Source organism: Prionailurus bengalensis, chromosome A1, assembly GCF_016509475.1.
Source record: "Prionailurus bengalensis isolate Pbe53 chromosome A1, Fcat_Pben_1.1_paternal_pri, whole genome shotgun sequence".
Classification (NCBI taxonomy): Eukaryota; Metazoa; Chordata; class Mammalia; order Carnivora; family Felidae; genus Prionailurus; species Prionailurus bengalensis.
Genome location: NC_057343.1, coordinates 5,917,045 through 5,931,066, shown reverse-complemented (window position 1 = coordinate 5,931,066; position 14,022 = coordinate 5,917,045). Strand labels below are relative to the sequence as shown.

Genomic DNA, 14,022 nt, shown 5'->3' with positions numbered 1-14,022 from the left:
TCATAGTTTATTTTATTTTTAAAAGATGTTCATTTATTTAATTAGAAAGACTGTGAGTGAGGGTGGGGCAAAGAGGTCATGAGAGAGAGGATCCCAAGCAGGCCCTGTGCTATCACAAACGGTGAGATCATGACCTGAGCCAAAATCAAGAGTCAGACATTTAACCGATTGAACCACCCAGGAGCCTCAATCATAGTTTTTTTTAATTCACTGATACTTCCAAAATCTGTGTTATCTTTGAATCTGGTTCTGATGCTTGCTTTAGCTCTTCAGATATGGTGCTTTTTCTTGCTAATTTTAGCATGTCTTGTAATTTTTTGTTGAAAGCTGGACATGATGAATCTGGTAATAGAAGTTGAGCTAAAGGCCTTTAATGTAAAGTTTTATGCTAATCTGGCCATACTTAATGTTTGTTGCAGCTGCACACACAAGAAGTTCCAATTTTTTTTTTCCATAGACATAGCAAAAACAGCCTGTAATTCATAAGGATCACAAAACACCCCAAATAGCCAAAGCAATCCTAAGAATGAAGAACAAAGCCAGAAACCTCATACTTCCTGATTTCAAAATATATTACAAAGTTACAATTATGAAAACAGTATGGTACTGACATAAAGACAGAGACCAATGGGAAAGAATAGAGTCCAGAAATAACCCATGTATATGGATTACAGGGATGCCAAGAATGCACACTGGGGAGAGGATAGTCCCTTCAAAAAATGGTGTTGGAAAAGCTGGATATCCACATTCAAAAGAAAAAGATCAGATCCTGTCTTAGTCCATTCTGGCTGCTATAACAAAATACCACAGACTGGCTAGCCTATAAACAACAGAAATTTATTTCTCACAGTTTTGGAGACTGGGAAATCCACAACCAAGGCACCATCATGGTCATGTTCTGGTGATGGCTGTCTTCCTGGTTCATAGCTGGTGCCTTCTAAGCTGTGTCCACAGGTGGTGAAAGGGGCTAGGGATTTCTGGAGTCTCTTCCATAAGAGCATTAATCTTCATGACATAATTACTTCTCAAAGGCTCCACCTCCTAATATCACTGGGCATTAGGATTTGAACATATGAATTTTGGGGGACACAAACATTCAGACCATAGCAGACTCTTACATTACAGCATACACAAAAGTCAAGTCAAAATGGATTAAATACTTAAACAGAGACCCCAAACTGTAAAATCCTAGAAGAAATCATACGGGGGAACCTGCTTGACATTGAACTTGGCACTGATTTCTTGGATACGATAACAAGAGCACAGGCAATAAAAGCAAAAATAGACAAGTACCACTAAACTAAAAATCTTGACTATATTTTGTTAAATTTGTCACTAGGTACTCTATGTATGTGGCTATATTGGAACTGGAATTGTATGTACAGCTTAATTTTCCAATTATTTGCTCCTAAAATACCAAAAGTTTAATTTTTTAAAGTTTAATTTGAGAGAGAGAGAAAGGGAGAGAGAGGAAGAGAGAGCATGAGCAGGTGAGGAGCAGAGAGACAAAGAGAGAGAGAGAAAGAAAAAGAAAGGGGGAGAGAAAGAATCCCAAGCAAGCTCTGCACTGTCGGTGTAAAGCCTGATGCGGGGCTTGATCTTTTGAACTGTGAGATAGATCATAACCAAAATCAAGAGTCAGGTGCTTAACTGAGCCACCCAGGCGCTCCAATTCTGAATTCTTGATAGTGATAATTTATATTCTCTCTTTTTCTGGATCAGTATAGTAATGGGTTTACCCATTTTGTTGATCTTTTCAAAGAACCAGATTTTTGACTTTGTTATTTGCTCCATATTTTGTCTGTTTTCAATGTCATTGATTGTTACTCCTGTCTTTATTACTTATTTCCATCTACTGCTTTGTGTTTAATTTGTTCTTCAGTCTTTTTGAGGTGTATATATATTAACCCTGTCTTTCATGATCTTTATTCTGATGTTTTGCTATTGCTGGGGGCTTTGCTGGGGAGGTACTGGGAAGGTCCCTTCCCTCCAGGGTTAAGCAACTCCCAGAGCTAGTAAACAACTTGCCCAGTGAATGTGCATTTCTTATGCAAACCAACCAATCCAGAGCCCGTACCCCTACCACCTACTTTATCAGGCTCTCACATTCTGGGCCACTATCCACTTGCCCTAAGCCCCAGAGCCGACTGAAATTATTCAAACTCGCAAAATTCTAGATCTGCTTACCCTGTCTCACCTATTCCTTTTTGTGGAAAGCACAATAAAGGTTCTTGCCCACACTTTCCTTCTGTTCCCTTTGCCTTCTGACTGAACTCAGTGCTGTCCCATGTGTCCCCCCCCCCCATCTCCACTGTGTTATTTGCTTCCGTATCTTGGGATCTGTGACTATAACAAATTGTCTTTTGAACGGCAATTGTCTCCTGATCTGTTGGCCTTAACTGTATCTCAAATTTTCTGTTAATACACTATATTTTAGAACAGTGTGTTACTTTCCAATTGCTGCATAGCAAATGACCACCAATTTAGCAGCTTAAAGCAACATAAATTTTTTTCATCTTACGGATTTCACGGGTTAGGAATTTGACATGTTTTGGTTCAGCTCAGTGTCTTACTGGGCTGAAATCAGGATGTCAGCTGGCTGTGTTCCCGTCTGGAGTCTCAACTGGGGAAAAAGCCACTTTGAAGCTCCCTTAGTTGGTTGGCAGAATCTACTTCCTTGTGTCTGTATGAGGTCCTGTCTTCTTGCTAGCTGTCAGCCAGGGACTGCTCTGGGGAACTACAGGTCACTCATAGGTCCCTGCCTTGTGGCTCTCTCTGCAACATGGCAGTTTACTTCCAGGCCAACAAAAGAACATGTGCTGCAGCTTGGAATATCTCTGTCCTTTTGTCTCTGACCTTTAATACCTCTTTTGAAAGAGTCTACCAGATGAGGTCAATGGGAATGGATTGTATGGAGCATGCACATTGGTGGGTGGGAATCTTAAAATCCTGCCTACCACGAGGCGAAAATTCAGGTGATTATTTTTCAACATATTTTCTAACTTAAGCACTAAAACCATAATTTTTCTTCTATGCATTGCTTTAGCTGTATTCCATAAATATTAGTGTTATATTTTCAATAAGGTTATTTCAAAATATCCAATTTTCACTAATTTCTTCTTTGACCCATGGCTTATTTAGAAGTGTGTTAAATTTACATATATTTGGCATGTTTCTAGATGTCTTATTGTTACTCGTTTTTAATTCAATTTAATTCTGGACAAAGGACATATGTTTTAATTGGTCTTAATCATTTTGAATCCATTAAGACTTGTTTTACGTTCTAGTATATGGTTTCGGTAAAATGCTATGTGCAAATATCAGTTGAGTCACGGTGACTGAGTCACTGTTGTAATAAACTGTCCTCATTGTATTTCTAGCCATTCTATCAATTTCTGAAAGAATTATTAAAATTACACTGTAATTTTGAATTTTATATTTCTCCCTTTTATTCTACCCATTTTTGCTTCATATATTTTGAGGCTCTATTGTTAGGAAATATAATTGTTGTTTCTTCCTGAAAAATTAACTTTTTAATCATTATGAAATGTCTCTGTTTTTGGTAATATTTTCTCTTTAAGGCTATGTTATCTGATATATCACTTCAGCTTTCTCATTATGGTTAACTCTTCGTGGCACATAATAATGGTGGTATCTTTTCTAATATTTTCCTTTATTTCTCAATTTAGTTTGCATATACTTTGAGGGTTGTGTATAGCCTTTGTACTATTTTATTAAATTAAAAAAAATTTTTTTAATGTTTTATTTATTTTTGAGAGATAGAGCGTGAGCAGGGGAGGGGCAGAGAGAGAGGGAGACACAGAATCTGAAGCAGGCTCCAGGCTCAGATCAGTTAGCACAGAGCCTGATGCGGGGCTCGAACTCACGGACCGCAAGATGATGACCTGAGCCGAAGTCAGATGCTCAACTGACTGAGCCACCCAGGCACCCCTAGTCTTTAATAAGTCTCTTAAGAGTATAATAAATATAGAATAAAATGTTATGTTTTGTTAACTCTTCTACTGTTAAATATTAGATGAAGGCTGAGTTATACTTTTTATTTCTCCAAATTATACACAGCAAAGGCAGCTGAGACATGTGTTCAAATTTGTGTTTACAAAGTCTGTGACTTTGTGGGTCTTGGTTGCATAATTAGAATTTTCCAGAAGCTAGTCTTGTGAGTGAAAGCTCTGTTTCACTTCCATATTGTGATTTCCATGGTGATCTTGGTACTTTGTTTCTTTAAGATTTTCTCTTATGTTTAAAGTTGTAAACTTTAGAGTTATGTCATTTTCAAAACTCATTATTCCTGAATGGATAAAGAAGATGTGGTTTACACATACAATGGAATACTACTTGGCCATAAGAAAGAATGAAATCTGGGGCGCCTGGGTGGCGCAGTCGGTTAAGCGTCCGACTTCAGCCAGGTCACGATCTCACGGTCCGTGAGTTCGAGCCCCGCGTCAGGCTCTGGGCTGATGGCTCAGAGCCTGGAGCCTGTTTCCGATTCTGTGTCTCCCTCTCTCTCTGCCCCTCCCCCGTTCATGCTCTGTCTCTCTCTGTCCCAAAAATAAATAAAAAACGTTGAAAAAAAAAATTTTAAAAAAAAAAAAGAAAGAATGAAATCTGGCCATTTGCAGCAACGTGGATGGAACTGGAGGGTATTATGCCAAGTGAAATAAGTCAGTGAAATAAGTCAGTCAAAGAAAGACAGATACCATATGTTTTCACTCATATGTGGATCTTGAGAAACTTAACAAAAGACCATGGGGGAGGGGAAGGGGAAAAAAAAGTTACAAACAGAGAGGGAGGGAGGCCAACCACAAGAGACTCTTGAATACAGAGAACAAACTGAGGGTGGATGCGGGGGTGGGGGAGAGGGGAAAGTGGGTGATGGGCATTGAGGAGGGCACCTGTTGGGATGAGCACTGGGTGTTGTATGGAAACCAATTTGTAATAAATTACATTACAAAAAAAATTTACCATGTTAGTAGAGATTTAAAAGCAATCTCAATGCTTCATATTCACACATTTATTGAAAATAATGCTGCAAAAGAAAAATGGAGCCTCCGATTATAACAAAAATTGGGAAGGAGTGTCATTTTCCATTTAGCAAGCCAGCTCACCATTCATTTCAAGACATCAAAAAATAAAATGTTTAATATTATAAAAAAACAGAACTCATTATTCCTAAATAATCATTACTGATACACTTGCTTTACATAATGAAGCAGATAATGCCATTTTCCCGTATAATGTGCTGCAGGTTGTGCTGTGCAGAATTTTACATAATTAACGTTGGCTCAGGTAGTCATGTTCTAGAGTGAACCATGTTGGAGGAATTATCTTCACTCCTGTTAACATTGGCAGCAGGAGGACTGGTGAAGAAAAACAAATAATTTAGGAGTGGAAGAAAAAAAATAAGATGTTAAGACTGTTAAGCTTTAGCTCCAAGCATTTACGTGTTCCAAGTAACTGTAAAATTGAAAGCAGTATATTAATCAGAAAAGCACCAAGTTTTGCGCTCAGTGATGAAATGAAGTATGAGAAGAGTTATTAACGTAGAGGAAAACTTCAATTTTGCCGGATTATTTTGGGGTCAACAAGATAACTGCAGTCATTTGAGATCACGGATGGGATATGTAGTCCGCTCTGTGGAAAAGTAGAAGTGGAAACGTTGAATATGATACACGTACAGTACGTATTATAGCTCTTACACAGTATGAAATCAAATTTTACGTGTCTGAATTTCATGTGTTTTTAGACCCGCAGGTTTCTATAAAGGCCTTGGTAAGTCAAGGATTATTAAATTACCTTTTATTTCAGGAAACACAGTAATTTCATTTGAGTAATGAGTAATGAAGGCCTTCTGAGGAAAATAGGAAGGAGGATTGTTTCATTAAAGCTTTTGGAGCTTGATACCTGTTATGTTTTAAATTTTTCCCCAGGTGCCACATCTTGTTAAAAGTTCATTCATTAACATGTTTAAGAAAAGTACAGATCATTAAAAAAAACCTGATTTCTACAGATGACTGAATATAACTGAAAAGTGTAGTTAAGCAAAATAGTTAAAAAATAATCTTTTAAATATGATTTAGTATTTTATGGCACTCATTTCACATAGTCAAAGAAATAAAAGAGTTGGCAACAGTCAAGAAATGTTTTGGCACACTTATCAGTTCACTAATCTTGCAACAGAAAGTGGTAACTGATACTATTTTTATTTCACTTGTATTTGATGAAGGAAATTTCTTTAGCATTAATCTGCATGACTTACAGTTTTATTATGTATTTTCCTTAAAATACTCCACCATCTGAGTTTTCTACTCTGCTACTGGCATGGGGAGTCATTTCTCTAAAATTTTGAGCTTTCAACAGTTTATGTGAATTATGAAGGAAAGGAAGGATGATCTGAGGAAAATAAGCTAAGGGAGGTGACTCCCACATATCTTAAATTGAACGAGTCTCTAAAACTTCTGTACTTCCCCCTTAGAAACCGGAGACTCAGTTTTGTAGAGTTCACTCCCATTATTTTGTTCCCACCCTTGACATTTTTCTCAAAAATTCTCTGAACTTTCTGGTATGCTAGCACCCATTTGTATTTTCCAGCTGATATGAATTCACTCTTCTATACCTTTTAAAAAGCAGCTTTATTGAGATATGATCCACATCACACACAAAAATTGTTTAATGTGTACAATCCAGTCTGTTTTAATATTTCCACACATACATGCAACCGTCACCACAGTCAACTTTTAGAACACTTGGATCACCTCTAAAAGAATCTCCCTACTCTTTAGTTACCATTTCTCTCATCTTCCTTCCCCTACCCTAAACAACCACTGATCTACTTTGATAGACCAGGGTCCCTATATGCTTCAAACTCTATGGGTTTGCTTATTCTTGACTTTCGTGTGAATCGAGTCATAATAACATAGTCTTTTGTGACTGGCTTCTTTCAGTTACTGTATTTTTAAGGTTCGTCCGTGTTGTAGAATGCATTAATACCTCATAACTTTTTGATGGCTAAAGAATATTCCATTGTATGGATATTCATACAGTATTTTGTTTATCCATTCATCAGGTTGTTTTCACTTCTAGACAATTGTGAATGGTGCTGCTATAAACATTCACGTACAAGTTTTGTGTAGACACAGGTTTTCACTTGTCTTGGGTGTAGAAGCCTACGAGTGGTGTTGCTGGGTCATCTGGTGAACTCACGCTTACCCATCTGTAGGACTGTCAGACTATTTTCCAAAGTGGCTACATCATTTTACATTCCAGCCAGCAGTGTTTCAGAGTTTTGGGTTTCTCTAAATCCTGATCGACATTTACTGTCTGGCTTTTTGATTCTAGTTACGCTAATAGGTATAAAGTAGTATCTCACTGTGGTTTCTATTGGCATTTCACTGGTGATCTATGATGTCACTCTTCATGTTACTTACTTTTTCATTTCAGTGAGATATTTGAAGGGAAGAATGAGGTAAAAAGTATGCCTCTGTCTACCATATTGATTCAGAAAGTCTTTTATTTATATTTATATATTTATATATAAAATGAGAAAAATAAGTGGTCCCTCCCCCCCGCCCCACTCTGTTTTAGGCGACACAACAAGCAGTTAATCAGAACTGTCAAGATCTTGGAGTCCTGTTAGGTGAAGAAAATGACCTGGCCCTCATCATTGATGGTGAAACACTGAAGTATGCCTTCCATCCTGAAGTTAAGAGGAGCTTTGTCAACTTGGCCCTCTCATGTAGAGCAGTACTATGTTGTAGGTAAGGATATATCCACTGTTCTTTTCCCTTCCCTGCTATATTTAACATAAACATGTAAAGAAAATGTAGACATGGAAATAGGAGTTTTTGTAGAGGAAAAGTTCCTTATTGATAAAATATATGTTCAAATTGGAGAGAGATATCTGAGTGTAATTCTAATTGTCAAACTTAAGATGTACTAGAAAACAGATTATAATTTTTCAATGATAAATTATTGGTGTATTGACCAGATAAAAGGTGTCTTCAGTAAGAACAAAGGTCCTCTATTTAATAATAAAATTATTTCTATTAAAAAAATTTTAATGCTTATTTGAGAGAGAGAGAGAGAGCATGAGCAGGGGAAGGACAGAGAAGGAGACACAGAATCCGAAGCAGGCTCCAGGCTCTGAGCTGTCAGCACAGAGCCTGACATGGGGCTCAAACTCACAAACCGGGAGATCATGACATGAACCAAACAAAGGCAGATGCTTAATTGACTGAGCCACCCAGGCGCCCCTATTTTTTTTAATGTTTATTTATTTATTTTTGAGAGAGAGACAGAGTATGAGTGGGAGAGGCAGAGAGGGAGGGAGACACAGAATCCGAAGCAGGCTCCAGGCTCCCAGCTGTTGGCACAGAGCCCGACACGGGGCTTGAACTCACCAACCTTAAGATCATGACCTGAGCTGGTGTCGAACGTTTAACCTGTTAAGCCTCCCAGGTGCCCCAAAGGTCCTCTATTTATAGTGAGGGGCGTATCTGAAAAAATTCTGACACCTAGAGAGAAATGAAGTTATCGGTGTTACTGGAAGTCTAAACATCAATTTAAAAAGGGAAATCATGTACCACAAAGATGGATGGAGCTAAGAAAATAAACTAAGTACAGAGGAATTGTTCCTTTCTCCTGAATAAAAATATTAACTGGGCCAATTATGAAGACATTTTGATGCCTTGGACTTCTCAGTATTGATTTAGACCGTTTTCTCAGTCGTCAGGTTCCCTATATGCTTCAAATGCCTCCCCCCGGTTTCCTTCTTTGTTCACATTCATTCAGCATCAGCTACAAGAATTCGGCAGGTTCTGTTCTTTATTGCACTCACTTGTCACGACTGTAGTTTAGCCTTCAGGATTCTTTGTGACATAGCCCTCCATTAGTTAGAACCGAAACGACAGAAAGCGAAGTCAAATTCGCCTTTGGGCTAAAAGGGAATTTATTAGCTCACATAGTTGAAAATTCTGTTGGCAAAGCCAACTTCAAGGGAAGCAAGCAAATGTATCAGCAGTTCGCCAGAATTATTTTTCTTTTCACTATTTAGACTTTATGGGACCATTTTCATTTTGCATTCTAACAATATTTTAAGGAGTGTTCGCGGTCTCTCCACCTGAACCTCCTACTCATGCTGGAGGAAGCAATGAAAGGACATCATTGAAGGGGAGAGAAAACATGGGCTAATTTTGCCACAAAGGATGGACATTCCAGCAGTTGGCTTGCAGTGACCTAGTGGTGGTTGGTCCTAAATCTGGTCCTTACTTGTGGTCTCTTGTAGGGTTCCAATGTTGTCTCCCTTTTGATCCGTCTGGTGCAGGCTTTATCCCCAGGCTAGATCCCCTTTTGGCAGCAAGTTAGGGGTTGAGAGACCTCGCATCTTCATAGGACTGCATCCAGGGGAAGTTTCACATCTGCTTTCTCCCATAAATCTCAGCAAATGGGACATCGTGCTTGGCTCTGAAAGATGCTTGCTGCCGGCAGCCTGAGATGAAAACAAAGGGATCGTATACGTAATGGTAACAGTGGGAAGAGCTGTTCTACCCCTAGGTCCAAAGGGATTAGGGGAGGAGTCACTGTGCCTGGATGGAAAGAGTCCTTCAGAGCCAGTTGCCTCTAGAGGAGCAGTGAGCGGCAGGAGACAGACACAGCCACCTGGAGCGGATGTGGCAGGGAGGAGCAGGGGAACGTCCAACTTGACCTCACTCTCCTCCCTGTCCAGCTCCTGCAGGGGTCACTTGTCAGCCCACTGCGACACCAACTCTCAATTATCCAGGTTTAGTTTTTCCCCTTAGTCCCGTCATCCCTTTAAGGGTCCCCATTGGAGGAACAGTAAACATAAATGAACACAAAACTGAAGTCTGTTGACTGAGGTACATCCTGAATGATGGAAACAATTTGGTATGGACCTGGCTGAAACTGTACTTTGCAGAGGGGAGTGGTGGTGGAGAAGGAGAGGAGAGTCTGTCTCTCACTTTCTTCATGGCTTCAAACTTTTATGACTGAGTTTTTCTGTATATTCTACTAAAGTTTCATGAAGAATTTCTAGTCTGTACTCATGAAAGACATCTGTCTGTGGTTTTATCTCAAGTTTTTGAGTGGCTTTGTTATCAGATCATTCTAACCTGATAAACTGATTTGGGAGGTGTTTCTTTGTCCTGTTTTCTATACTTTCTGTAGCGTTTGGTATGATTTCTTCCTAAAATGTTTGACAGACTTCACTGTCGATGATGCCACCTGGACCTGGACTTTGTAGGAAGGCTCTGATGAGTAATTCAATTTAGGAAGCAAATGTTTTCTACTACTTCTTCAAGTTTGTGATTTGTGTCTTTCAAGGGACTTGTCCATTTGTTCTAGCTGTCAAACTTGTTGGCACGAAGTTTCTCACAATATTCCTTTATTTATTTGTTACTTTTGTGTGACGTGTGGTGGTGTTCCTTCCCTTCCTCATATGGATAATTTACTCTTTTTTTCCTTGATCAGTCTAGTTAGGGCTTTACCAGTTTTGCTGATATTTTCAAAAGGCCAACTCCATGGTCTGTCCAGTTTTTTATTTATATTCTGATATATATTTATAATGTATATGTAATGTTATGTATATATAACATTAATATGATGTAATATATGTGTATTATAATATATAATGATATCATATTCTGATAGACAGTATAATATATACTCATCTGGATTATTTTCTACTTTTACCTTACTTTGGATTGAACTCACTTTTTCTCATTCCCTTAAGGTAAAAACTTTTATCACTGATTTAAAATTTTTTTATTTTCTACTATAAGCATTTCAAAATATAAATCTTTAAGCACTGATGTAATTACATTTCACAAATTCTGATATGTTGTGTTTTCATTATTCAGTTCAAAGTACGGTATTTTCTAATTTCTCTTGATTTCCTTTTTGACTCATGGGCTATTTAAAAGTATCGAATTCTCACACATTTGGGTATATTCCCTGTTATTGATTTCTAACTTAAAGCTATTATCAAAGAAAATACTTGGTTGATTTTTTTTCTTTGGTACTTTGTCACTCTCTTGTCTTCTGGCTCCCTTGTTTCTGGTGAGAAATTCACGCTGTTGTTACCCTGAATGTGATGTGTCATTTTCCTACTTTCTAGATTTTCTCTTTGTTACTGGGTTTCATTCATTTAGCTATGTTGGCTCTAAATATGGTTCTTACTGTATTTATTCTACTTCGGATTCAATGGATCCCTAAATTAATGTTTTGTTTTGTTGTTACCAGATTGGAAAGTTTTCAACCATTGTTTTCTCAGGGTTTTTTTTTTGTTTTTTGTTTTTGTTTTTGCTACTTTTGTTTCCTTTGCTTCGGGACTCCAATCACATGTATGATTGAATGCTTGATGTTGATTACAGACAGACCCGTGGCACTGCCACTGCATTTTCAATTTCAACTCCTTTCTTTTTGGATTGCGTATTTTCTATTGATGTAACTTCAGATTCACTAATTTCTTCCACTCAGATCTGATCTTAAGTTATGAAGTGTATTGTTCACTTCATCCCAGAGTTTCTAATTTTTTTTTTAATAGCTTCCATTCTTCTGTTGGGATATCCTGTTTGTTGACTCATAATTATCATAATTTTCTTTCTTTGAACATATTTTAATTCTGTGAGCGTATTTATAATGCTGCTTTGAAGTCTTTACTAACTCTTATATCAGGTCTATTCTCAGGCTGCTTTGTTCACTGTGAATGAAAACAAATACCCTTAAGTTTCTTGGCACATCTAGTGATTTTGTTTTTTTTAGAGTAAAAGTGGCTATTGTGGAAAAATACAGTGTAGTTTATCTGGATTCTAATTTATTCTTCTGCATTTTGTTGGCCCAGTGTTTTAGTAATTTGCCTGGACTCAGACTGTCAAGTATGTTTCCCTATTCATTTGCAGTTACTGGTATCTTTCCTCAGCCTTTTTTTTTTTTTTTTTTTTTTCCTTAAGCCTGCCTTCCCAGGAGTTTCTCCTGTGCCTGCAGAGTTTAGTCATCACGCAATTATTTGGCCAAGTTTGTGCCTAGACAAGTCATAGTCTGACGCTCCTACCCTTGATGCTAGGGCCATATGCTGGTTGGAGGAATGCTTTCAGAGGCCCAACATGAAAGCCTCTCTGGGCTCTTTCCTGCATATCCTTACTTTAGTGGTCAGTTCGGAATACGGGCAAGTTGATGACCTCAGCCCTCCCGTGATTCTTTTGTTGCACAATCTCCCTGTTACATTTCTAGCTGGTTTCCTGCCCTCCCTGAACTGAGAGAGCCACCCCAATTGGTTAAGATGTGGGTGTTCATTATCTGCTCCAAACCACGTCCGCCGTGTCTTGGGTAGTAAATCTGCAGATTTTCCCTCACTCCCAGGTCAGGGGAACAGGAACACCTCTAAGTACAAGGGTCACGAACTTGCTGCACTTCTCTGATTTTCATGAATAAACATGTCTCGAGTTCTTTTCCATCTTTGGGCATTTTCTGATGGGCTGAAATGTTTGTTCTTAATCACGTTTTCCAGTTTTATACTTGTTTACTTTCTGAAGGAAACTAATATCCTTATATGCCATTAACAGGTATAGAAAGTTTTCTTAAAGTTTTGACCAATAATTTGCTTACTGAATGTCATTTAGAAATAAAAAAGCTTAGATACTTGGAGGGTGTCATATGGTATTTGTTACAATTGCTTAATCAGTGGCACTCAGGTAAACATAATTAGGAGAGAAAAATCTAATCTAGAAAATTCGGTTTATCGGGGCGCCTGCGTGGCTCAGTCAGTTGGGTGTCCAGCTCTTGATTTCAGTTCAGGTTATGGTCTCATGGTTCATGGGATCAAGCCTTGCATCGGGCTCTGCACTGACTGAAAAAGAAACTTAAAAGAAAGTTCTTATCACCATATGCCATAATTTATGTTCTACTTGGTTTATTGTCTGTCTCCTCTCCACTGGAACGTAAACTTCATGAAGGCAGGAATGCTTATGTATTGTATTCTCTGCACTATTTTCTGTATCAAGAACTGTGCCTGGCTCCTATGTAGGGACATCAGTATTTGCTGAATAAATAATAATTAATGCATATCAGATTACCTGTAAGTAGCTTACGCAGAGAATTCCAAGCACAAATATAGCAAGAAAACTTGTTTTTATATACAAGAAAGTATCTATGCCATATAATATGTTGAACCTATTTTACAAATTTTGAATGGAAACCATTTTATTTTTTATTTCTAACACTGATTGTATTGATAAAGAAGTCAGTAGTGTGTGCCATGGAAAAACCATGACATTATTCCAGTCAATTGGTTTAGTTATCTTTGTAATTCCATGAAAACAGATGATAAAAATACTACAATTTTTTTTTTCAACGTTTATTTATTTTTGGGACAGAGAGAGACAGAGCATGAACGGGCGAGGGGCAGAGAGAGAGGGAGACACAGAATCAGAAACAGGCTCCAGGCTCCGAGCCATCAGCCCAGAGCCCGACGCGGGGCTCGAACTCATGGACCGTGAGATCGTGACCTGGCTGAAGTCGGACGCTTAACCGACTGCGCCACCCAGGCGCCCCCAAAATACTACAATTTTTAAATCAAGTCAAATGTGACTAGAGTGTTTGTTTTATAGATTGGAATCTATTATGTGCTCTTTCTACATTGTTGAATTCATTCGGTTCCATGTTATAGATTAAAACTCACAATGAGCATTGACACGTGAAATACTATGTTTTGGAAGGTTTTTATACTTTCATCTTTCATTCAGATGAAAAGAACAGAAATCAGCTGTTTAATGTCTGTTTTGAATTTCTCAAACTGTGTTTTAGGGCTGTGTTTTCTTATTACTTTTGTGTCCTGAAACAGCATATTGATTTTTTTTCCTATCCTGAGTAGACTTTTCACCCTTCAGTTTTTGTGAATAGATGGCTGTGGGGTATCTATGTTTTTTCAGCCAATAAAATGACAAGATAAACTTTGCCAGACATGAATGTAAAGATCATCAATTGGGTATA

At 38.1% G+C, this 14,022-nt stretch overlaps 1 protein-coding gene across 1 annotated transcript in view; it reads left to right on the top strand.

Moving 5' to 3' along the window:
• The window catches only part of LOC122480745 (phospholipid-transporting ATPase IB-like), a 182,842-nt gene that overhangs the window by 66,509 nt on the left and 102,311 nt on the right, over positions 1–14,022 (top strand). Inside the window, exon 22 of the mRNA XM_043575520.1 lies at positions 7,603–7,775. Within this exon, the coding sequence (XP_043431455.1) occupies positions 7,603–7,775 (173 nt within the window). The remainder of the gene's footprint in view (positions 1–7,602; positions 7,776–14,022) is intronic.